Raw genomic sequence first — 24,330 nt, 5'->3', positions numbered from 1 at the left:
CCAATCCCAACAGGGGCCAAGGGACGATTTAAAACCTTTTGTTGCCATCCATGGAAAAATTTGGACCTACTAAGGCCCTAAGGAGTTGGCCCCACGGCGTAAGATGTATTAAATTTATTATTTACTTTGTATTTTAAATTATATCAGAATGGAATCTCATGAGAATCACCGGGCACAGCAGCTCTGGGGTTATCAAAAAGCACCGAGTGTGGCCCGCTGGGGGAGTAATCCTGCAGAAAACTCCAAAAGGTGGGTTCTTCCGAGGATTCTACAGAAGCCGCTGCAAAAAATTTTGTCTCACCAAGATAATTAAAAAACCACTATATTAGATAGTGAGCACCACCACAGTATTAAAATGTAATAAAACTACCTCTCATTTAAAATATAAGAAGCTCTCACTTAGTTTCTATTGTCTCAGTTTATTATCTTTTCATCATCAATACTGCTTTCAATCATGGCTTTCAATATTGATATCATCATTTAAACACTCATGGTGGCTCTCAAATCATTTTATATTGCAAAAACTATCACTGAAATCATAAATATTACAAATCTCTCTGCTCATCAAATTAATTGTATATATATCAGAGCTTTTAAATATAGCTTCAACTCTGATCTTTTTTATTTTATTATTTATAATGAATTTCTTCAAGATGCCCTCTGCAGTGGCAGATTTACAAAACAGACCTTTTTTATTTAAAAGTAAGTATTAATGAAGATGTGTTGAAATTGATATGAATGAGAGAAATTCTATGCTAATATTACTCTTGAACTCAGTAAAAAGAGTTTTAATATTACACTCAACACTGTATAAAAAATCTTGTGAAAAGCAAGTATGAAAAAGATCAAATCTATTCAAAAACCTGACTTGATCAATAAAATAAAATATGAATGATTTCAGTGATATTTAAATCATCAAAATTGAGTTTTAAAAGATTGAAAAAAAGTTATATAATTAGATAAAACATCTGTTATATTACTTCATCATTGTAAAGAATATTGAATTTGAAAAATCTTCAAGAAAAGATTCTTCCAAAATTGTATATATAAACAATGAAAAAGGTTTTTAAAATTGATATTTTGAAATTATTTCTCATATAATAAAAAGAGTTTCTGTCACTACTGAAGTCTGAAACCTGCTCAAGAAAAGACTTAATTAATAAAAAATATAAATTTTTTTAATAAAATAATGAAATCAATTAAAAAAACAGAATAAAAGTTTTAAAATAAAATATGTTATCCACCTTTGAGGGCCTCCCGGGCGGGAAACGGCCCTTCCCGATGCGGAAACCGGCGGTCCCTTTTGCGCTTGCGGTCCGCGCCGCCGACCCCAGCTAAACCGCAACGTCTATATAAACCCGCACCTCTTGCCGTTCTAACGACCTCGCTCTGCTGTAGTTCTACCCTCGCCCTCCTTCAACCACGCTCGCCGACGCTCACCCACGCTCACCCTGGCTCCCACTCGAGCCCACCTAGGTCATCAACGTGCGTCCGGGCCCCGGAATCTTCCCTTTGTTCCCCCTCTCACCCTGTGCTCTCTACACACTACACCCACCTTCCGTAGAATTTCCCACCCTTCCTCTCCAGGTCCCATGCTACGCTCTTTACATTCCTCTGCCTTTACTCTTTCTACGGCCTCTCTGTCATCAGGCCGTTCAATCTCGATATCTGGCCGCGTACTCCGTGGTAGTGGAAGGCGCGTTTGTCACGCGCGTTTGTCACTTCCGCCCTGCAGGTCCTGTCGGGCTCTCTCTCTGTTGCCTTGACATGCGAGGCCCGGCTTTGCGCCCTGCCCAGCGGGGGTTTCTCCCTTTCTCCAGTGGCAGGGGCATGGTGGCGTGTCACGGCGAAGGAAAGAAATTTCGCTGCATATCCAACCCTCGCGGCGTGGCCGATGGGGTGACGTGGACATCACTCCGGCGAGGGTGAATTTTTGGTCACGCTACAGTTCCCTCCTGGCCAGTAGTACGACGCCGAATCAACGACAATGAAGGCCTCCACCGGAGATTGGGATCCAGCCCTGGTATCCTGGCGCTAAAATCAGGCGAGGGGGAGGGGATTGTGTGAAATTGCGATGTGATGTCGGAGTCACCCACCCTTACGCTGCATACGCTGCATGTCTCAGCTGGATGAATCGAGGGATTTGTTCGACTACTGGAGATTCCTTCTTATGCGACAGGGAAGTGCGTTGGAGCGCCGGAGAACACATGACAACCAGGTCAAGAACGCCGTCGGTTGATGCTACGGTCTGGGAAATAAGAAGCGAGAGAGGCTGCGATTCGCCTGCACTCGCTGCGGAATATGGCGGCTGGTGTCGCAAGACGATGGGCGACGCACAATTTCCCCCTTATTTTACCGGGATTTGGTCAGCTTCTGGGATGCGGGATATTGGGCTCGTTCAAGGTGGTGGGGGAGTTGAAAGGCTGCGAGCAATAGCCAGATCCCGCGTAAATTTTCGCCCGCTCCATGATGATATCTACACTGCTGCGTAGCTGCCCTCTCGGTCAAAATCGCTATCCTTGGTCCGTCTTCCATTCCCTGCAGGTGCTCATACTGCGCCCGTCATTCAGCTCGCCACCAGCTCAACCATTGATGCCGTAAGTTGGATATTTGTATTGTGCCAACCGACGGTTTCAGCTGGGCCGTGTTAGCCGGGGGTTAAAGCAGGGCTATCGATCTCGCTTCGCTGGCAATGCACCGGGGCTCTCTGGGTGTCACATTTGAATACGAAGTCCAACGAACGAGTGGTTGTTAATTTAGCCATCTGTGCCAAAATTCCTGCGCCTCTGGCATTTCCTATCTAGGGTAAGTCAGCTGGTGAGGCCTCGCTGAGACTTCGGTTCCAAAGGTTGGAGAGCTATTTCAGCGTGCGTCTTCCCCACCCTGAAGGTCTGGAAAGCTGGATTTCTCTTCCCTCCCAAACGACTCGAGCCTCCTACAATCCTTCCAAAAGCACTGCCTACGCCATTTCACTATTCCGTATCGCCGACTAAATCGCCGCCCCATGTCGTTCCTTCATTTCAATCCAAACGCCACGGCACCAGGCACAAAATTTCAGCGGACGCCGGTTTCCCATGCCCAGCAACCTGCGATCGGAAAGCGAGTCGATAAGAACAAGAAACCGGTCAACAAGGAGCCTCCTAAGATACTTGAAAATCAAGTAACCAGCTCGAACATGGAGGCAACAGACATTCAGAACCAGCACCTAGATTTGCGTATCGATGCGGGCGACAATGATTGGGATTCGCTGCGTCGTCTCTTCTATATCAATGATTCCGACCTACCGGATACATCGATGTCCATCGCTACGAATAAACGATCCCCCGACTATGAAGATGATGAGGAGAGCAACACCAGTTTAGGCTCACAGCGCAGTGGCTCCTGCAACGACAGCGACAGCGGTGTGATCAATATCAACTCAAGCAAAGATATGCCAGGGCAGGATTGCAGAAGAGGTGATGTGGGGTCTAAACCCCGAGCCCCGAGTACTAGAGACAGCAAAGGTATGTCCCTTACTCCTTCGATTTCCTTAGTTCCTGCCATCCACTTCATTCTCGTTTGGGTTCTTACGAATGTTAGACACATCCATCGCCATTGATGATGGTGTCCGGGATCTGAGCGACGATGATCGGATCCCAATTTCCAAAACCGCGCCAAGTACATGCAGCTTGGCACCCAGTGTCGGGAGTGATGACGAGTCCGGCTCTGAGGGTCGGACCCCACCGCCGCCAATGTTGATTGACGATGGCGGAGTGACAACAGAGGAGTGGTTGGTTGATGAGATCTTGGCCGGGGATGATGACCAAGGGATGCGGTGGTACTTGGTGAAATGGAGAGGCTACGACCCTTCTTGGCAGCCTGAACATGATCTGATCCCTGGATGTGAGGAGTTGGTCCATGAGTTCCACGCCAAATCGGGGAAGGTAGAGAGTCACGGATCCCTTAAGCGGCGTGGGAGACCACCTTTGAGGAACCGCTCCAAGAAGGCGCGGTTAACATTTTAGCAACAACTTGTTCTTGTATTGATTCAACTTGTTCTCGTCTCATTTTTGCGTTGGATAAACGTCTAATGATTCTCCATTTCGCGGATGCCGGTCGCATAAATTCGAATATCTACGTAGGAAGACAGGGCTGAGGTCGGCGAGCTGAAGCATCAATGTCAATGTCCAATATGCTATACCATCCCTCCAGAATGGAAAGCCCTCCTGTGCGGACACCGGTTCTGCCCAAAGTGTCTCTCTCCTGACCCAGTGACTTGTGGATCATGTCGTCGATATTTCACCGACTATATAAAAAGTTATTAGGTAGCAATGCTTGTCTACAGCACTAGATTCGTACGATCGTGGTTTTGTAACAGGGACCGGGAATTTGCCTGTTTTCGCCAATCCGTGGATGGAGGAACAAAATAGAACTCTTTTCAATTTCTCTCTCAGAATTGATACCATACTACATACATAGGAAGTCATGCTGGACAAAGAAGACGTATGGACCTAAAGAAACAAAAGTAGCCGACACTCTGGCTTCGTGAGTACACGAGGGATGGCTCACATCTGCCAGTTGTTGATTCCCTGATCATGCGATTCAAGTATACCAATGTACCACAAAGCAAGTATAACAGTCAATCGCGGTTGGGTGGCAGTTCCTCCTGTGGTCCAAAGGATTGGTTGAGCGAGCTCAACATTTCCGTTTTCGTCCAGCTTCCGGATTGCGACTAGTTCTTGGTTGGTGACAAGGAACCCATAGCGACTGTTGTGCTGGTTCATATAAAGCCGCCAGCGAGGTGTATGGACCGTGGTTGTTACCCTCGCTCGGCATGGAAGAAGAATACACCGAGCCATTCACTCCATATTAGGGATCATTTTAATTTAATTTGGGTTTTAATTTATTTTTATTCTTTTCCTTCTCCTTTTTACTTCTACAATCCAGGATCTATAAAGCGGAGGTAAGCTCGACCCCTATACAAAGCACCAATGTAACAGATCACTCATGATCCTTGCAAATATAGCCATCCACGTTGACGCCAAAGGTGAATTTGCAAGGCAAGGTGCAGGGGAGGCAGCTTTCATGCAACTGAGCAGAAACGGAAATGCAGAATCATGCTGCTGCCTACATTCTCGCCATTTAGAAGGATCTTGGGACCTTTTGCTATTAACAATAGAGCTGGCTGTTCAAAGGATGCTCTAGTACGTAATGAGCAACCATTAATGCAATGTCGACTTTTGTGGATGTAATTGAGCCAGTTGTCTCCGGACACATTTTCTGTATCAACGTAACTGGCTATTTGGGTCCGCTCTGAATGTGTTGTGTGTGGAACGGCGCCACACAATGAGCATGCCCGGCGACAATGTCCACATGGATCCAGTTCCAATCAGCAATGGCCACGACTTTGCACACATATTTCAGAACCAACAAGCTCTAGGTCCGAACCTTGACATTTCAAATATCCGTACTATGAATTCTTCTATCTTTATAATGTTTTCAGTTCCTTCCTCGTTCTTGGAGCTTTTGGATTGTGTACTAACCACCTGCGTGACGAGTTTAAGGTCGAACATCATGGATCAGCCAACTCATATCCTCGATCCGGATGGCGAAGTTATCATAGTTTTGAGCGATCCTAGTCCTCCTTTTGCGGTGTGGAACGAAGAAATGATTCCCAATGAGCTCTCTGAGGACCATTCTGAACCAAGGATTCACTGCGAGAGCCACAGACGGGAGGCCGACGTCCCACGAGGCTCGAGTCCACATAAGGAGAAGAAAAGGAATCTCAAGAAGAAGAAGAAAAGGTCCTCCCACTATACTCGTGACCATGTTCTATTTGAATCCAGCAAGCCGTGTATAGAAGAGAACATTGAAGTGCCTGCCGAAACACCTGTTGAAGAAGCCGCCGAAGAGCCTGCCGAAGAGCCTGCCGAAGAGCCTAACGCAGCTGAATTTGATGGTGGGCGCTCAGATTCAGAACATAGAGGCACTTATCACGGACCTGTTGACGAGAACTGCGATTACAATCAAGACGGTACGGAGCAGTATGATAGTGACGAAGCCTTGTCCGAGAGGGGCTACCGGATCCAAGTATCGGCGAAGCATTTGACCCTTGCCTCTCCCGTTTTTAAGAAAACACTATTGGGGAATTGGAAGGAGAGTGTGACTTTATTGCAAAAGGGCTCCGTTGAAATTCTTACAACGGGCTGGGATATCGAAGCATTCTTAATCTTGCTTCGAGTTTTACATTGTCAGCCCAATGATGTACCTCGGAAGTTATCTCTCGAGATGCTTGCTAAAGTCGCTATAATAGCAGACTATTATAAATGCAAGGAGGCGATGGGGCACTTCCTGGATGTATGGATTGGAAAGTTATCAGCAATTCCGGCGAACTATTCTCGGGATTTAAACTTGTGGTTATGGATTTCCTGGGTGTTCCAACTGCCAAGCCAGTTCAACGAAGTGACCTCAATAGCTATGTCGCAGAGTCCATGTCGGATTAGTAGCCTAGCGCTTCCAATCCCCGAAAACATTCTCGGTAAGTAAGGATGAACTCCAGTGTCGGCGGATCTAACATAACTTTAGATGCAGTAAATTACGGGAGGGAGAATGCTATCCAAAAATTAATTCTCCTTCTTCATAAGGAACACCAGACCTTGCTATACAACGGAAATTGGTGCAGCTTTGAATGCAGGTCAATCATGTATGGTGCTCTCACACTGGAGATGCAATCAAATGAATTGTACTCGCCAAAGCCCGAGGCTCCTTTCCCGGGGTTGAGTTACAACGGACTCGTGCAGAGGGTGCTTTCGTTTAAATCGCCGAAATACCGTTCGCGCTCAGGTTATTATGACTGCCACACTTGCCTCCATTCCTCCTTTAAATCCCTTTTTGGCCCGTTGGATGAAGGTATCGGAGGGCTTGATCTCTGCTTTTATATATCCTAAGAACTGGCAGATTCCTTGCTTTGATTATTTGGTCCCACAAAGAGCTGTTGTCTTCGTTGTATTTATCACCATCAATCTCATCAGAATATAAATAGGGCTTTTCAAGTAAATGATCGCAAAGAACTTGGATCACAAGGGGGCACCTTTATTTAGCAGGGCTGTCATGCTGCCAAAAATTCGAATATTAGAGCGATGCCTTTTAATAGATCGTTCGTTTGTGACACGGCCTCAGCCATGTGAATTCATCACTCACTATCACTTGAGATATCAGCTGGTAGTGTACTGCAGCGCTTTCTGTTGTTGTTCCCCACTCAACATCTCGGTGTTTTTTATACTGAGGAGTAAAAGCACAGAAGTATTCTGAGTACATTTTGAGATGTCCCACATGCCCCGCCTTTTCTCTCTCTATTTTTTTTCTTTTTTTATTCCAGTTCTATCGCCACAAACTTATCTATCCCTTGTTACAGACGTGAGTTATAATTCTGCTTAGCATCTTCAGGCATATATTAATAAGTTGATTAGACAGTATTTGAGAAAGGGAACAGTTCTCCCCACCCATCTTGCATCATCATCAACATGGCCTCCGATAAAGATGACACGGAATCAAAAGATACAAGGGAATTCGAATTCCTTTCAACAATTGATAGCGATGCTAAAAGAGATTTGGATGAGTTAGCAGAGTGGTTTCGGGCGGCAGAAATGGTCACCCAGGGGAAATTTTACAAAATTAAACAGTAGATACATTATGCCCTCAAGATTGATCTCTCCAACAAGCTCTTGTGGGTTCCACTTGAGTTAAAGGTCAACAAGTTCATCAAAGGTTAGATGTTCGTCCAAGCGCTTTTCTACATATCAACCCTCCATAAACTGTTGTGCGGGGTCACGAAACTGGCGTTGGAATGTCAACGGAGCCTAGAAAACTAGCTTTGTACAATAGAGATATATATGTATAATAAAAGGAGTTGCGGTTCTCACAAATCATGTCCATCCTCACTCTTACTCGAATGCATGCTATATCAAAACACAAACAAAAAGCAAGCCACGCTACAATACGCTATCAATATATACACTGAATCAGCATTAGTTTACAATGTCTGGGTTATTTTCCGCATCTTGAAGCGTTTCAACCATGTTCCGGGATAGATTGGAATTTTCTTTCTTCCACCGTCCGCCGTCTGGAAAGACAAGGCGCCGCAACCGGTTGACGCAAGGGATCAATGATTGATAGTAGGGCGTGAAATAGTCTTCAGCAAGTCTGAGAAAATCACCCTCATCACTTATCACTCCTTTTTTTGCGCGAGCCAGCTCTCCAGTATTCATATAATTCCATTTCTCAAACTCTTCAACACTGCTCCCCTTGCCATGGCCGTCATAGTGAATGCATATCCAGAACAGGACCCAGAAGAACGACTCTAGATCATGCATGAAACAATGCTTTTCGCCGTACAAAACACCGATGGCCATGAACGCCCTGGTGCCAGTCTTGCCCCGTGCGCCGGAAGACGCATCCCGTTGTACCTTGATTGCCAGGTCAAGGTCGATCAGAAAGGCAGGCCATGAAGGATTGTCCTTGTCCTCGTTCACCATCAGGTTGCGGGGGGAAACGTCACATTGGATGAGGCCAGCCTCATCATGGAGCGACATGTATCCTTCAATGCAGCCGGCTAGTCCAGTGAGAAGTGTGGCCTTCGAGCTACTCTCATAGATTGGTTTCCCATAATCCCGGATAACGACGCGGCGGTGAACTCGATTGAATGGGGTAGAGCGGCCGGCAAATTTGGACGGAGAACTTGACTGGGAACGTTTACTGGGGGGAGGAGGAAATGCTGTGTCCACGCAGTCAGAGGATCGCTTCTGGCCGGCGGTGCTGCTCTGGCTCTTTTGTCCCCTTTGAGACCTACTACGCCGCACTGTCGCCTTAAAGCCACCCCTCTCATCTTGCGAAATCGGAATACTGAGGCCCTTTCGGATAGCTAAGACATCATCATCCTTGTCGTCAATGCGAACGGTCTCGTGGTGATAATACCTCGCAACATTCTTGACCCCCTTCGCCATCGCCTCTCGCAGCAACTCTCCTTCCTCAGTGCGTTCCGGATACTGCCAGGAGTCCTTGACAACCAGCGGCGTCCGTGATTTGTCTGTCTCACAATATGCCTTCCAGCAGGTTGTGGCTCGCCCGGCAACACAGCGTGCTCGTCCAACAATCCCGTCGATGATCAGCCGTTCCTTCGTACCGTTCTTTTCAATCTCGATATAGCGTTCGGTCCCGGTCGCGACGATGGTGGGATCAAACCCAAGTTGCTTCCGGCTCATCAAGAGGAATCCAAGGATAACAGACACAAATTGAAGGCCGTCCTGGTTGATGTTGAATTCCTCCGACGCGATCCCGCCCAGGCGGTCAAAGTTCCATAGTCGCAGGAATGGCCCGCAGAGAGTGAACCCGAGCACGAAACGACGGGTGTCCTGCGCAGCAAGGACCTCTCGGGCGTACCTGCCAAGATCAAACCATGCTCCAGATTTCCTGTCGTATTTCGGGTCGTTCTTCAGCTCCCCTGGCACAAGGATCTGCGACCAGCGGCATCTGGAGTCCTCTGTGGCCGTCATATCATCGACAAAGCCGATATCGAGCTTTCTCTCCGCGACAGACCCTTGTAGTGGCTGGCTTGGCTGTGCGAGAGGTCTGCGGTCGATCTTCCATGACGGTTCTTGTGCTTCGGCGAATCGTACAAGCTCAGCGATGATGTTAGTCAGCCATCTCAGAACGTCTCGTTCTGCCGCAAGTTCAGGCCAGCCTTTCCAGCCCTCCTCTTCACGGTAAAGTGGGCTGTCTCCCTTCTCGCACTCTTTCAACACCGCTTGTGAAATTGCAGTGAGTTGTGGAATGTCTCCAAAGTACGCGTCAAAGAATTTAGGGATGTCGACGTGTATCTCTCCAAGCTCCTCCTTCAGCACAATGTCAACGTGCTTTCGATATTCTGTAGAATTGACGAAACTGCTAGTGTTGCGCAGCCAGGGCGTTTGTTGGATCGATGATGTAGGATGAGGAGGAGGAGGGGGAGTGCCTCGCGAGACGGCGTCAATAAGAACAAAGACGGCGTTCCAGACGTTGAAGTTCCAGGTTTCGACGTTCTGGGATTCAGTGGGGGGAAACCTTTGGATGACCAGATGTACCAGCCGGCTGTAGTGGTTGTAGCCGAAGTTGGCCCGCTGAAGGCTCGTAAACAGATTTGCTATATCAGAAGCCACATTTCCATCGCTTGCTCGTGAGCGCATATTGAGCGCCGCTTCCTCTCCCTGTAAAGCAGAGAGGAGTTTTGAAATCGCATTTCGATAGAGCTGGTCCTGGCTCTCATCAGCGCCATCAGACTCATATTGTCTTTCGGCTTCCTGAAGCGCGTCTCGTAAAGGATCGACTAGGTTGGCTAGAGGATGGTTCTTGATAATGTTGCGATCTTCTTGTGAAAGTCCCGCCATTTAGACGGCATAAAAGACCGTTGGGTAGGTGCGAGGTTAATCAGGAGTTGTAAGGGAGTTAAATTGGTATGCTAATTTATGTCAGAATTGTTACGAAGTTATGATGTATCATACTTGCGAGAGAAGATAGCTCGCTAGGAACAGACGCTGATATATAGGATTGTGGTCAAAGGGTTGACCCGGCTTGGCTGTGATGCAGAACGCGAATGTAGGAACGGGTAGCGCCGCTAAGCAAGGAACGAGGTGGAGATTAATTCTATTCGATCGCGACGGAATGGTAATAAGCGCGAACAAAATAGGGGGATTGGAATCGTATTTTGAGGAAGGCGGGTTATTCCCATTTAGGATTAAAACCGGCCCGTCGTGTTGCGGGATGTGGTCTGCCAGGGAAGAAGAATCAGGTATTAGTAATCAATGGACTTAAGCCTCAAACAAGCCTAGTGCAACCAAAGCTCGCGCCCCTGTCTGGTTGGGTATAATAGAGGGATCCGGCAATGCCAAGTCGCATGAACTCTATTCTTCGCAGTGGATTCCTAGATGGGATTAGATGCCTAGATTGAGAGCAGCAGTGGTGTAGCCATAGTAATATTTATATTGAAATATTTGAAAAGTGAGTGTGTGGGGAAATCAATGATCCGTTATGATATCTTGGACATGGTCTTCCGCTGCAGCTCTTTCGTAGTTCTCCAGATCCTTTTCACTTTGGAGTTTTCGACTAGAATACCGCCGACCAAGTCCCTCTAGCTCTAGAAGAGATGTGAATAGTCGAGGTGCATCTTTTCCAGCTGGTTGGAGGTAAGTGGAAACCGCATCATAAATTTCTTGCAGTTGAACCGGACAACTTGACCAAAGGCGAAGGCTCGTTGGGCAGTATTTCCCAGTGGGTGGTGGAATACTCCCCTTCGTGGAGCGGGTTGGCGTTCCAACCGGCAAAGGCCGGGAGAATGAATCATGACAACCTTTGATGAGCTCTTCTAGTGTTGTCGGCTGGCTCTCCCCTATGCTTCCCGCTCTTCTGCCTGCCTTCGCAACTCTGCTTCCCGCCCTCGTTCCGCTTCCGCTCTAAGGAAGAGAGTCTTGTAATCTGGTGAGCTGTTATCGGCCATTAGAGGGATAAAAAGAGTGATATCAAAAAGCAAAATGGGCACCAGGAATTAAATGGCATAGGAATCCAGCCATCTCGCCAGAAACACGGATCAAAGTTTATCCGTGTAACACGTCACGCTGTGCTGCAGGAGCGGTGTCTGGCAAAGGGTTTTAGGCACTGTTGTATCTATCAAGAGAGAAGGAATATATTGATTATCTCAAGCCTGGACTGAAAGGCTGAGCAGGGTCCACGCTTTACCCACTCAATCTTGAGGACGAGTTCGCGTCAGAAAATGCAACGCGAAGCAATAAATCTAAACCTCCATCTTCGTTCTCTCACAAATTGCCAGCAGCCGTAAAATGGCATAGTTCAGAATCTTTTATATATTTAATTTGTTGCTAGACATGGTATCTGGCATTTCGTCCGGCTAATGGAGTTGGGACATGTGGATTGTTTTGCGATGGGTATGCAGAACTATTGTGATTTTTACGTTTACTTTATCACCAAGCACAGAGGGGTTAATTGAGCAAAGAAGGCAAATATGTAGCTGCACCAAGATAACGCAATAAATTGTCACTCTTTTTCGGGCTGCAAAGTCCGACTCTGCCATCTCCTCAAGTTGCCTATCTAAAGGTACGTCTCTTCTTGGACATATTGAATGCTTCAGCAGAGCCCTCTTCGCTCTGCTGGGTTACCGGAGCACCCGTGGCAACGTTCTGCAAACCATCAGCCTCTTCCAATACAGATGTAAAACTAGAGCCTTGAATATCAACGCCTCCGACACCTTGCGAAAGTCCAGTTGATTCTGAGAAACTCAGCTCCGATTGATGTAATACTTCAGGTTGCTGTGATATCTGTGACGCCTGCGACACCTCAAAATTTACCTGGGGCAGTTCATCAATAGCGGAGCATATTTTTTTAAAATGGGAAGGTGCCCAGTCATTGTACACACTCATAGAGAATTTGTAGGATGTCCATTTCTCTTTGCCATCAAGTGAGGTGAAGTCGAACTTGTGAATGGCATGTCGGTAGTATGTAGTCTTCTCTCCCTCGATCATAGGGTAGTGGCCATAGATTCTCACAGAACAGTGATCATGTGAAATTGAAAAGGCCAGGATCTGTCGATGTAGCTCCTTTTCACGCTTCACGGCCCTGAAGAGCTTGACAACTCCTCTTATTGAGAGAGCCATACTGTGCGCATTTTGTCGATCTGCTATATCGAGTGCCGCCTTTCCGCACTTCACTTCAACTGTCATAAACGGAAAGTACATGTATGCAGTACTCATAAAGAAAGACATATCGCCAACTTCGCCGACAAACGGTGCAAGCTTTTCCAGTCGAGCTTCAGAGAAGCATTGTCGGGGAAACCCGACCGCATAATCGGGCTGTGGCCGAGATAATCGAAATTGTCGAGATTGTGGAAGATGTGGAGTTTGTGCAGGTGGTGGCAATCGTTGATCCTCATCTAGAGAAATCGAGCTATCCCAGCCTTCATTCACACTAACAACCAAATGCGGAAATGTGACATGGCTGAGGTCGATTGCACTCTCTGCTGACGGAACGATTAATTCACCTATGATGCGAATAACCCCAGTTTCGTTTTTCTTTTGTAGCCTTCGACACGTAGATTCAAAGGCACATTGTTCAAACACAGTTCGCTTGGGAACCTCGGGATTCGCGCCCAGTATTTGACGACAGGCAGACTTGCTGTCTCGATCAATACCATCATCATGGTCATACATAAAACAGCCCTTAGTCTCCAGGTATGTATCATAGTTCTTGTTAGTGTAAGGTCTACTCTTCGCCTCTCGCGAACTCGTTTCGGTCGCAGTGGTCAAACTACTGTTTGACTTCGTCCGGCGAAGAGATGGGGTGTTTGGTCGGGCAAGAAAGTGTTCCATAGGGTTGGGTTCCGGAAGCTTTTCAGGCCACGTGAATTCGTTGCGCGTCCAATGCTCAATAAGTCTATTTTTGTCGGTTCTTGACCGCTTCGATGGGGGATCGGGGTTATCAGATGGACGCTCAGGTTCCGGGTGTAGTCGTTTATGCTTAGGTGAACGCTGTTGCGACGAGATTGGTGGATCACGAAGAGTCTTAGGTTGAATCAGCTGCTGTTGTAGGATCATAGGGGTGAGAAACTTACCTCTCGTTCGATGGTCTGGGTCGAAGGGAGATCAATGCTCCTGTGATCCTTTATTCCGTAGACTGCGTCCTCGCTGGAGTTGGTAGGGTTCGTACACCGTCGTTTTTCAAGACGCCTGGCTGGTTTCCCAGGTGTGCACGATCGCTTCCTATGATTGTTTACTTGTATTGCCTGACCATCAACATTAGTTTTCCATAGCACCCATAGGGCGACGGGTATCATACAGTCTTTCCGAGTGAATGACTCGTTGGAAGTGTAGTTTCCTGCTCACAGAAAGGATATCTTCGAGAGAGGCGCACGCTTTTTCGGCGAGGGATGCGTCCTGTTCCTTTCTGGGCGAGCAACTCGTTATTGTCCTTTGGAGTAGACGTTTGACGGCCTCTTTTCTTATTATATTTTGCTAGACGCGAAGCCATGATTATTGAACGAGAGACTAGCAGGTGGATTTATGTTGCCGAACAGCGGGTTCGCAGAGATGGGTCAGGCGCTTGGGTCTGAGGTCAACATGGGAAGATGATGGTTTTGGACAGGATGGGAAAATGGTATGATTCAGTGTATGAGAGCAGGGATATTTCGGGATGGCCCTACAGTGGTTGTCATTGGTTTTCTAACTCAGCTAGTCAGCTTGGCAGTTAGTGGAGCGGCTGGCTAACCCTTGAGTTTTATTGGAATAAGAAGAAAAGTCACAGATTTCCCAGAAACTGAGACTGAATAGGCTTGAAAATCCGTCATTAATGGAACGTTCTCCGGATAATAGCATTTCTAAATTCTGGAAATTATTTGGTAGAAGGGCATGCAGCAAATATGCAAGCCGCCATGTGCAACTTCGGCTTATTAAACATGTTGCTATTCGTGATCACCAGGCAAGATCATATGACGCTGGCGTTTCCAATATAAGATGTCCATTCTAGAATTATCTGCATGTATGCCTGACAGAGTAACACGTTGGATATCGGACAATCTTATCGAAACAGTAACTATCTTTTACATGCTTCTGGATCTGGTTGAGCAAATATCCAGGGCCCATCAAAATGCCAACCCCCACCAAGTCACACCCCCCACTTAAATCTCAGAACCCCTCACGATTCTTCACGATTCTCTTTGTACGTAACATCAAACACTATCAAAATTTATCCATCTTACTCTGTTTCGACCCCAACCGAAGAAAGGCTTGTATTGTGTCTGATTTCATCCAGTTTCATCTGCGCCTCTCCGAATATCAGGTGAATAGAGATCGAATCTTCCCCTCTACCATTTGGCCCTATGATCGCTGATACGCAGTAGTCTTTAACAGTTGGTACAGAGAAGCAAGGTCCATCTAGAGTATCTTGGCTATGGCGGTAAGTCCAGCTACACAGTTTTGTCACGGCTCTTAATTTCATCGCTATGTATCTAATTCACATATATCTTTAGACGGGTGACGACGCTCTCTCCGGGAAAAAGGAAAAGGATATCCCGGCCCATTATTTTCCGCCGACCGACAGTGATAGGACCATATATTTTAAAGGCCGCTATTTGTCGATATATAATGAAGAGACGGAACACTACGCAACGCATGAAGTCCACGACCATCCAACAACAGACTACAAACCGTTCACAGTACCCGCCGGTTATACCACATACGTGAGGGTTGCCAGCGTCTACTTCAAGCTCTAGGGTAAAGGAGCAGGTTGCATCCCGAACGCAGTGATGACACGGTATCCATCCTTATTTCCGCACCATATAGTCAGAGAAACATCCTGAGTGTTATCCTTCGGGAACAATGCCGCCAGGCACGATGTGGTGTTCATATTTTGGCTTCTTTCCCATTTCCATTGTCGACTGTTCTGGAGCGCCGTTCTGAATGGTTCAACTAGTTGCAATATATCGACGGCGGGGGCATTTGTGTACATAAATCCGACCTCTATTGGTAGATTGTTAGTTCTGGTACATGAATATTTTGAAAGGCATTTTCTTACCTCTATTCTCCCGAAATGGCGATTGTGGATCTTCAGGCTTGCGTCTTTTTGAAGGATAAACCGTACTATGGTAAGTGCCAAGTTGGTCCCGTCCAGTGCTGGGGCTAGTTGGCGGTCCAAAATTGGAATTTTTATGTGGGCCGTCGCGCACTTGCCCTATCCATTGATTAGCCATGCCTTCTAAAAATGGGAAAAATGGTAGTTGTCATACGCTGATAGAAGACTGGTGCTGTGGATCCTATTTGCTGTAGGCTCGGCAGCTGATCTATACCCGCTGGTAAGTTCTTATTCCCACGTACTGGGGACGACGTTGGCTCACTCATCGTAGGTGAGAATTCGCTCTGCAGAGTAGCCAACACACTTGCGATCGGTCTCAACTGTCTATGTCGGGGCAAGGAGGCGGAAAGGAGATTAATCTCTTGACGCTGAGAGATTTTGTCTGACTACCTGTCAGTGAAGAAGATATTGGGAGAATGGTTTGAGCACATACCACGAAGAACCTTAAACTCGCCACACATCGGCCTTTCTTCTTCGAGCGTATCCATGATATCCAAAACCTCGCGTGGCCAACCCACCCCTACTTCTTTCTCCGCATCCTTCTTCAACAACTTTATTAGTCCGTCAAATACTTCCACGCTTGATTCCGTCCACACTTTGGTAGGATAGCTCGTTGATAGGGTGATAACAGCGTCGGGATAACTTTCGCATAGCCCACGAACTGTTTTAATCCTCACAGCATTGGATTCCATTGCATATTTCGTGGTTTTGCTGCAGTATTCCGAGTGTTTTGGCGGCCCAAACACTAGCCTGAAGTTTGCCTTTACAGTTCGCGATGTATCCAGCTTATTGTTTTCTAAGATCTTCTTCTTTGTTGCATTCCCACGCGTGCTAAGCTCGCGAATTGTGACCTGGAGGCGTTCTTGGCACACATTTGCGGCAGCCTGTGCATCTTGTCGAATCTTCGTTACGGCATCGATCAGCTTTTGGGTCCACTGGGTGATTTGTTCGGCTTGGGTCTTCGCAAGGTCTGGGGCTTTTGCAAATGTGACGGACATGGCACCAAACCTTTCAGCCTGATCTGCCATGGCTAGGACGACGTCCTCGCAACGGATGGTTTTCATTCCGAGGTTCTGTAAAATCTAGCTATTGGCGAACGTCTGATGAGTATAAGACAACTAGAAGATATTTATTGTTGGGGGAGGGGATATCTTCCCCTTTAAAGTTGGAGGAAGCGGCATTGGCCGCCCACTTCTGGAAGCTCATCATTACCTCTCTCGGTACATACATGGGAAAAAGTTACGGTGGCTAAAGGCGTTCAGTCACATACTTTAGCTCATTAAACGCCGGCTATCACGCCGTGGCGGCCAGTCAAACTTGACCAAGTGGGAAGCGATGGAAGTTTGACAAATCACACCACAGCCCAGTTTCCGGAAAATAGGCTTTCAGTCCTTTGAGGTTCGCAAGCCCTCCAATTATCACAAATGAAATTGTTGTGTATCCAATAGCATCAACAGCATGTGACAACCCCGCATATTTCAAAGCGCAGCCCACTTACTCTGATATCCGCCAGCCCCAAGTTAGAAAATCTAGATCAAGGCCGGTGCAGCAGGTCAAAATACGACGCAATGGTTACGTTTGCATGCCATGTCTCAAGGCTGCATGTCCTTTTTTTTTATCGATGTACATACTCATCCAGAGCTGTACCAGGGCCCCAAACAGAGCAAAAGATCGGCATCGAGGCCTTGCAAAACTCCGTTCCGTACGTTGGCGAGATGCAATCAGCAACGCAAAGTCATACGTGGACATTGGCGAATGTCAACCCCAACCAGGGGTCTCGATGGTTGCACTATCCGCTGCTCAGAGCAGAAAATGGCAAGCCTCAGCAACGGCAACGGGATCAAGACCATGTATTTTACGGCGTAGTTTAATGCATCCCTAAATTGGGAGAGCGACGGCCACCTCCGGTATCCACGTGGTACAGGCGGAAGACAACAAAGAATATCTGCCGGGAAGTATTGATAGACTGCCATATAAGGAGGTGCGATTCCCCCGAAGTCCTGAGGCAATTGTGAGAAAAGAGAATAATTATTTCCCTGCAAAACCTTCATCCCAATTGAAAAACGCTTATTGTGTATCAATCGCACCATTTATTAGCACCACTGTTCCAGAATGAACCCATTCAACAATGCTGGCTCTTTGCCAATCCACACTGCCACATCCCAAATCTCCATTGTGGACGTCTTTTTTCCCGGCTTCACCGGCATCTCTGCGTCCATTCAGCAACTCCTAGCTAGTGACCTGAACAGCTATGCTCACCTTCTGTGCTTCTGCAGCATGCTCCTGTTCTTGGGTAGATATGCCGTCCGTTACTTGACGGACTTGATGGAGACCTATTTCAGTTCGTGACTCTTCCCTCTAATGATAACTCTTTCTAACCATCGACAGCTTCGACCGTCCACGTCTCCTACTACAACGAAGCGTACGACATGCTCATCGCCTGGGTATCCACCCAGCCCTTCGCCCATAAGGCTCGCTCCTCTCTCGCAAGTATCGGCGGCATGCAAAGAAGAGCATATGCTGATGATCTTTCAAATGAGTACAAGAAAAAACCTTTGCGCTTTTCACCTTGGAATGGATCATTCTTATTCGTGTACAAGAACCATCTGCTCCGGTTCCAGTGCGTGGCAAAAGAGACCAAGGAAGAGATCTCCATTTCCTGCATCGGCGGATCTTCGCAAATCCTGAGAGCACTCCTTAGTGATTGCCGAGCTGAATATCTTAAACTTATCCAGAGAAAGACTACAGTCTTTGAGCATCATGATGGTGAATGGAGGAAAGCGAAGGCAAGAGACATCAGACCAATCTCGACAGTCATCATGGATGAGGGCGAGAAAACGGCCCTGTTGAAAGATATCGAGGATTTCCTGGACGAGCGAGCTCGGGGCTGGTATGCAAGGCGCGGGATTCCCTATCGAAGAGGGTTCCTGCTGTATGGGCCTCCTGGAACCGGGAAGTCCAGTTTCAGCTTATCTGTCGCCGGGCGTTTTGAGCTAGATATCTATGTACTCAATCTTTCGAGCATCGACGACAGCCGCCTAAACAGTTTGTTTGCCCAGCTTCCCCCGCATTGTGTCATTCTCTTAGAAGATATCGATGCTGCTAGTACTGCACGAACGGAAGACAGTGAAACGACGAAAAACACTGGCCAGGCCGCGGTAGGCCCTTCACAGAAGAGCAAGTCTCAGGGAAATGTATCTCTGTCCGCGCTTCTTAATGCCCTGGATGGCGTGTCTTCGCAGGAAGGTCGATTGCTGATTATGACGACAAATCACATCGAGCGTTTGGATGACGCACTCATCCGCCCTGGCCGCGTGGATAGACAGGTTTTGTTTCAGCTCGCTGATCACAAAATGAGTTCTCGTCTTTTCTGCACGGTTTTCAAGCGGTCAGATGGGGATCAGCGCACTACAGGGAAGGAGTTCGATGATGAAACAATTGAGCGACTTGCGGATGAGTTTGCCGCCAAGGTTCCGGACCAGGTATTCAGCCCAGCTGAGATCCTGCTATCGTTCCTGCTTGAACGCAAGCAGTCGCCTACCGACGCAGTGGCTGATGTGGAGGATTGGGTTGCCAAAACCAGCAAAGGAAGGGGAAAGGTGAAGAATTACGCCAGGGCACGAGCAATTGCCAACCCCACTGACTCTTTCGAGGATCTTGGGGAGAGTTCCCAGGCTCACAACGCTTGATCCATCGCGGAAGCCTGGCGGACCCAACGCATTCTTACGTCTCGGCCAATCTGGGAGGCCCTCTGCTGTTTGTCTGGCGAGACGTTAGCTCCGAGTTGACGTTCTCGCGAGGTGGACTGGGACAGATATTTTCTGCTTCACGTTTCTCTTTCATGTTTCTTTGTCAGTAATTGTTCCTGATGGCAACACTGCTTGTTTTAACGTTGAATCTTCATGACTTCGCCTTTTATCCGTCACAAGATCTGCCTTGTTTGATTTTCTGTCGTAGTTCAATAATTGACGGAACTTAGTCAAATTTTGTAAACATCGCTCGCCATGCATCAACGGGAAGTGCGGAGGAACCTCCCTCTGTTCGTAGGCGCCGTTTCTCCGAGCATGCTCGATCAATAAACTGTCCGTAGCTCATCACTGATGAATGGTGTGGACGACGCGGTCTTTCATAGTCACTTCCCATCCGCTCTCGAATGAGGACAATTAGCGTAGACCAGTGGGCTGAAGGCATATAAAGCCAGCCCGTCTCCCACTTTGTTTCCCTCGCTCGATCTTCCCTTTTCTCCTCATAAAATGCCGCAGTTTTCACTATGGCGCCTACAATTCAAAACTTAGCCCAAAACAAACCAATAGCACCCAAACCAATGGCACCTGACGTCCAGAGCGATAGCCCCCAAGCACGCCAAATTTCGGACAAAAAAAGGCCAAAATGGTCCCCAGAAGAAGATGTTCTGATCATCGAGCTTCGGCAGCGCGGAATGGCGTGGGGAGATATCAGCAAGGAACTCCCCGGGCGAAGTGCACTCAGCTGTCGCCTGCACTACCAGAATTACCTTGAGAGACGGAGTGAGTGGAGCGAGGGTCACAAGACCAGGTTGGCCCTATTATATGAAAGGTGGAAACGGCGTGATATCTGATGACAACCGGCTCCTTACTGACAGAGCAAGCAGATTCAAGTCGGAAATGTGGGCGAAAATTGCAGAGGAGATGTCCATCCCCTGGAGGGCCGTTGAAGCTATGCACTGGCAACTGGGAGAACAAGAAATGGCGAGACGATCTAGGACAGTTCCGTTCTCATTCTCTCAACCCGCATCAAAACGCTCACGTTCCGTTCAGCTCCCTCCCTTTGCGGAACTCGACGCCGTATCCCAAGGGAACCGCAGCCACGCAGCTACTCTCTCAACGATGGGTGCGGCTTCCTACCGGGATTGGACGTAGATGGCGTGATTATCGCCGCCGTGGCTTCATACCAATAATAGCCGTACAATTGGGGTTCGATACCGCAGCGTTCGATGTGGTCAGATGTCCAAGGCAAATCGGAGGTTCCGGGATATCTTGGTATTTATTCTTTGGTCCCACCGCGTGAGGCCGGTTTCTACGGATCTCCTCTGCTTCCATGTTCGTGGTGATTGTATATGAAGATGTCTGGCGCAGGACCGGCCTTTGTTTGATTTTCTGTTGTAGTTCAATAATTGATGGAAGTTAGTCAAATTTTGTAAACATCGCTAGCCATACATCAATGGGAAACGTGGAGGGCAGGGGCCGTTTCTCCGAGCCTGCTCAATTCGCCCTCATCCATCCGATCCCTGAAACTGTCCCTAGCAGCCTACGAGTCCGTAAAATGGTGCGGTTAACGTAGACGGGGGACTGAAGGTATATAGAGCCAGCCCCACTTTGCTGAGGTCGGGGTCGGTGTAGTCACGTGAGGAGCGCGTACCATGGGAATTGGGTGCAAGCATGCCATGCTCCATCTTCCATCAAATACAGATGATTTTTGCCAGCAGAATGGGTAAGTAACATCGCTCTCTTTATGACTTGGTGTCTGACAGTTATCACAGAGTTGGAATTCTTCGTCACCTCACAAGCCAACCCGCCAGAAACCCTCTCGCATAGAGAGAGCCGCGAGCTGTGCAAAACCATCGAGTTGATATACGCGCGATTGATTATTGCAGAGGACATCATCAGCGCTCTAGAAGCAGGCCATTATTTGGAAGAGGCATTCGGCGGTCGCATTTGCAGCTTAAGGGATATAAAACGGCGCCTACGACCATATCAGCAACATGACCGACACGAGTCTCGGCCACAGCTGCACAAGTGCCCTGCTGCACGATGTCAGCACCAGTTTGAGACTGCCGATAACCTGCCACGGCATATCCGAAATACAGCTGATCTTAGCCACCGGTTTGACAAAGACATACTGGACGGGAGATACTGTTTTCAGTGTGGGAAAGAGTTCGCTTCAGCCAAATCTCTTTGGTTGCACGAGAAAAACGATCATTTAGACTCGAGCCGCTCCAGGATTGATGCTTTTAGGCAATTGCGCAGAGCTTGTGAGTTCCATTGCTCGTTCGAATAGCATCCACACTAACAGAGACAGTGTCTCACGTCGAACTACCGGCCACAGCACAACATCCAACTTGCTGCCCGTCAAGGTAGAAAGCAAAATCAGCAGTGCGTATCTGAAGAACAGCGTTCTGACCCGCAACCAGTTGTTGAAGGGACCGCGGCGGACAAAGTTGACGAGCTTCCCTTTCATGTCGTAATGCAGCCATCGTCGACCGGCTCCGAAATGTCTGCCTTTGATTACAGTGTCAATTCCATTGCCGATCCCAGTTCAATTCACTCTTCATATATCGGCCCCAGCGGATCCATCTTCGACTACAGTGTTGATTCCATGGCTGATTTCAGTTCAATTCACTCCTCGTCTATTGGCCCCAGCAGACCCATCTTTGACGACAGTGTCAATTCCATTCAGGTGTTTTATGAGACATGGTCAGCGGTCGCTCCATAAACAGCTCCCCATCAGCTTATACCCCATGGATTTAAAAGCTAACTTTTAAAGGTCAACTTCTAAAAGTTAACTTTCCCACCCACCCTCCCCTGTGGGCGCTCCTCCCCTGTGGGCGCTCCTCCCCTGTGGGCGCTCCTCCCCTGTGGGCGCTCCTCCCCTGTGGGCGCTCCTCCCCTGTGGTAACTTCTCCCCTGTGGGCGTTTTCCCCCCTGTGAGCGACTCCTACCCTGTGGGCACTCCTACCCTGTGGCGCGCTCATCGCCTGTGGGCGCTCTTCCCCTGTGGGCGCTTCTCCCCCTGTGGTAACTTCTCCCCTGTAGGCGTTTTTCCCCCTGTGGGCACTCCTACCCTGTGGGCACTCCTACCCTGTGGGCGCTCCTCCCCTGTGGGCGTTTTTCCCCTGTGGGCATGCACTTAGTTCTTTCGGATTAGAAGGAGTTGGGTGCCCGCTGGAGGACCTTGACTACCATCTAGACATTTCATGTACACTACAGCTACGAAATGGAACGGATGATAAAAAACCCGGGCGAGAATTATGATCAAAACACTCAAATACAAATATTATATTCTACAATTAATATTGCACTCGGGGATGCGACTTTGTATGTCTCTCTAAGGCGTATCTTCCCAATCAAGCAGACGATATGGCTTATAGCCGCAGAACAACTGTTACTGCTACCGTCCTCAACGAGTATAGAGATATGATAAAAAACACAACCTCTGATCTTGAAGATCATCTCCAGGACGTTGAAAACAAACTTGACTCGTTCATTCCAAAGGGAACCAAGATGGAGCACGAAGATAGCATGCAGTGGAGCCGAATACAAGAGGAAAGGAATAGTACTCAACAGTGCCTCCGAATCTGCGCGGACGCCCTTGAGCACATAGACAAACTCCAACCCAAAATTTTGACCGAAACCCCCACGGCTTCCATCCCACCCTTGGAGATTGATGCGATTGGCAATTTCAATTCTGGCTCATCCAAATATGTCACCAACTGCATCCTGCAGGAGTACAGGCAGAAACTCTTGACCGCGTCTTCAGATCTCGAGAAACACGCCGAAAGACTAAAGGCCAGACTGGAAGCAATGTCGCAGGCAGCCAAGATGGAGGAAACAGCCGAGTGGGAGCAATTCCAGGTAGAAAGAAATAGCCTCAGACAGTGTCTAGCCATTTGTGCTGAAGCATCCGAGCAAACAAAGCAGGTGCGCTTCAACAAATTCAAAGATGTTCTCTTAGCTGATGATGCTCATCAAGTCATTGTCTCAACACTGGGAGAGCTCATCTCTGCGAAGCGTATCACAACTGGATCTAGGTCAGCACAGTGGCTGGGGCAAATGTTAGACAAAACTCTTCAGCAGCTTTCCCGGGATCGCAGTCATGTGTCTGAAGGCCCTGTGAGAGCTGAGATGGGACTAGACAATAAGTTTGACCAGTATGGGCGGGGCCATTAGCTGTGAGGAAAACATTCTACAGTTCGCTCGGACTCCCCTACCCAGCCTTTGTAAATTTTAGGGCCTCTAGATAGATTAGAAATAATTCTGTTTCTTCATCTTTAGAGTTAGTAGCATAACATGGTAAATAGAAGTTAATGGCACAGGGTAATTAATACAAAATTGCCCTTTCTGAATTGGCCTCAAATATGGATCCGGAGTGGATTTAGAGAAATTCCTAGAGTGTACTGTACAGTACTGTAAAAATTCTCATATATTTTGAATGATCAGTATGACCGCATTTAACAGTAAATGAACCCTATGGTTTTGAGGTATGCTTTCGATCGCGGGGCGGAAAAAGCGGGCACCTTGCGGTCACTGACGCTAGTTGGAAATATCCAAGGAGGCCCCTGTGCCAAGAGGATGAATACCAAAGTTCAGCATAGTGCTTCCGGCTGCGGTTTATATATTTTCCCTTGCTTCGGGGACCCACCACAGCTCACACAGCCTTTGCTGGAGTTCCTCAAGTTTCTTTGGCTGTGTACTGTACACACCCTCCTTTCTCTCTCTGCTCCTTGATCTCGTCTGCTCTTGTAGTCTCCCGCTCTTCACATCTGCCTCACATAGTACTTTGTGGACCTTTACTTTTTGTAACTTGAAGTAGCCCCAGCACAGCAGTAGTCCCAGGACAGAAGTAGTCCCAGCACAGAAGTAGTCCCAGCACAGAAGTAGTCCCAAGGACAGAAGTAGTCCCAGGACAGAAGTAGTCCCAGCACAGGAA

At 47.8% G+C, this 24,330-nt stretch overlaps 9 protein-coding genes across 9 annotated transcripts; 6 read left to right on the top strand and 3 right to left on the bottom strand.

Moving 5' to 3' along the window:
• Positions 1-3,004: 3,004 nt before the first annotated feature.
• Positions 3,005-4,004, top strand: HCAG_08545 (predicted protein; the record flags this gene model as incomplete). The annotated part of the gene is made up of 2 exons (XM_001536713.1): positions 3,005-3,503; positions 3,580-4,004. 2 exons carry the CDS (start codon positions 3,005-3,007, stop codon positions 4,002-4,004), a joined length of 924 nt encoding a protein of 307 aa, XP_001536763.1.
• A 1,092-nt stretch (positions 4,005-5,096) lies between these two features.
• HCAG_08544 (predicted protein) lies at positions 5,097-7,035 on the top strand (the record flags this gene model as incomplete). The annotated part of the gene is made up of 4 exons (XM_001536712.1): positions 5,097-5,183; positions 5,563-6,517; positions 6,565-6,822; positions 7,022-7,035. 4 exons carry the CDS (start codon positions 5,097-5,099, stop codon positions 7,033-7,035), a joined length of 1,314 nt encoding a protein of 437 aa, XP_001536762.1.
• Positions 7,036-8,006: 971 nt separating this feature from the next.
• Positions 8,007-10,400, bottom strand: HCAG_08543 (predicted protein; the record flags this gene model as incomplete). The annotated part of the gene is made up of 1 exon (XM_001536711.1): positions 8,007-10,400. One exon carries the CDS (start codon positions 10,398-10,400, stop codon positions 8,007-8,009), a length of 2,394 nt encoding a protein of 797 aa, XP_001536761.1.
• A 1,710-nt stretch (positions 10,401-12,110) lies between these two features.
• Positions 12,111-14,046, bottom strand: HCAG_08542 (predicted protein; the record flags this gene model as incomplete). Its single annotated transcript, XM_001536710.1, has 3 exons — positions 12,111-13,598; positions 13,631-13,801; positions 13,855-14,046. The coding sequence occupies 3 exons, from the start codon at positions 14,044-14,046 to the stop codon at positions 12,111-12,113; spliced, it is 1,851 nt and encodes a 616-aa protein (XP_001536760.1).
• Positions 14,047-15,282: 1,236 nt separating this feature from the next.
• Positions 15,283-16,673, bottom strand: HCAG_08541 (predicted protein; the record flags this gene model as incomplete). The annotated part of the gene is made up of 3 exons (XM_001536709.1): positions 15,283-15,533; positions 15,589-15,744; positions 16,079-16,673. 3 exons carry the CDS (start codon positions 16,671-16,673, stop codon positions 15,283-15,285), a joined length of 1,002 nt encoding a protein of 333 aa, XP_001536759.1.
• Positions 16,674-17,213: 540 nt separating this feature from the next.
• HCAG_08540 (predicted protein) lies at positions 17,214-19,334 on the top strand (the record flags this gene model as incomplete). The annotated part of the gene is made up of 3 exons (XM_001536708.1): positions 17,214-17,495; positions 17,743-17,986; positions 18,034-19,334. 3 exons carry the CDS (start codon positions 17,214-17,216, stop codon positions 19,332-19,334), a joined length of 1,827 nt encoding a protein of 608 aa, XP_001536758.1.
• Positions 19,335-19,969: 635 nt separating this feature from the next.
• HCAG_08539 (predicted protein) lies at positions 19,970-20,543 on the top strand (the record flags this gene model as incomplete). The annotated part of the gene is made up of 2 exons (XM_001536707.1): positions 19,970-20,199; positions 20,276-20,543. The coding sequence occupies 2 exons, from the start codon at positions 19,970-19,972 to the stop codon at positions 20,541-20,543; spliced, it is 498 nt and encodes a 165-aa protein (XP_001536757.1).
• Positions 20,544-21,110: 567 nt separating this feature from the next.
• HCAG_08538 (predicted protein) lies at positions 21,111-22,116 on the top strand (the record flags this gene model as incomplete). Its single annotated transcript, XM_001536706.1, has 4 exons — positions 21,111-21,114; positions 21,164-21,506; positions 21,730-21,776; positions 21,815-22,116. 4 exons carry the CDS (start codon positions 21,111-21,113, stop codon positions 22,114-22,116), a joined length of 696 nt encoding a protein of 231 aa, XP_001536756.1.
• A 644-nt stretch (positions 22,117-22,760) lies between these two features.
• On the top strand, positions 22,761-23,570 carry HCAG_08537 (predicted protein; the record flags this gene model as incomplete). Its single annotated transcript, XM_001536705.1, has 1 exon — positions 22,761-23,570. The coding sequence occupies one exon, from the start codon at positions 22,761-22,763 to the stop codon at positions 23,568-23,570; it is 810 nt and encodes a 269-aa protein (XP_001536755.1).
• Between the last annotated feature and the right edge of the window lie 760 nt (positions 23,571-24,330).

Source organism: Histoplasma capsulatum, genomic scaffold (genome assembly GCF_000149585.1).
Source record: "Histoplasma capsulatum NAm1 scaffold_11 genomic scaffold, whole genome shotgun sequence".
Lineage (NCBI taxonomy): Eukaryota > Fungi > Ascomycota > Eurotiomycetes > Onygenales > Ajellomycetaceae > Histoplasma > Histoplasma mississippiense.
Note: the sequence above shows the minus strand (reverse complement) of the source record. Positions and strands in the feature narration are given on the sequence as shown.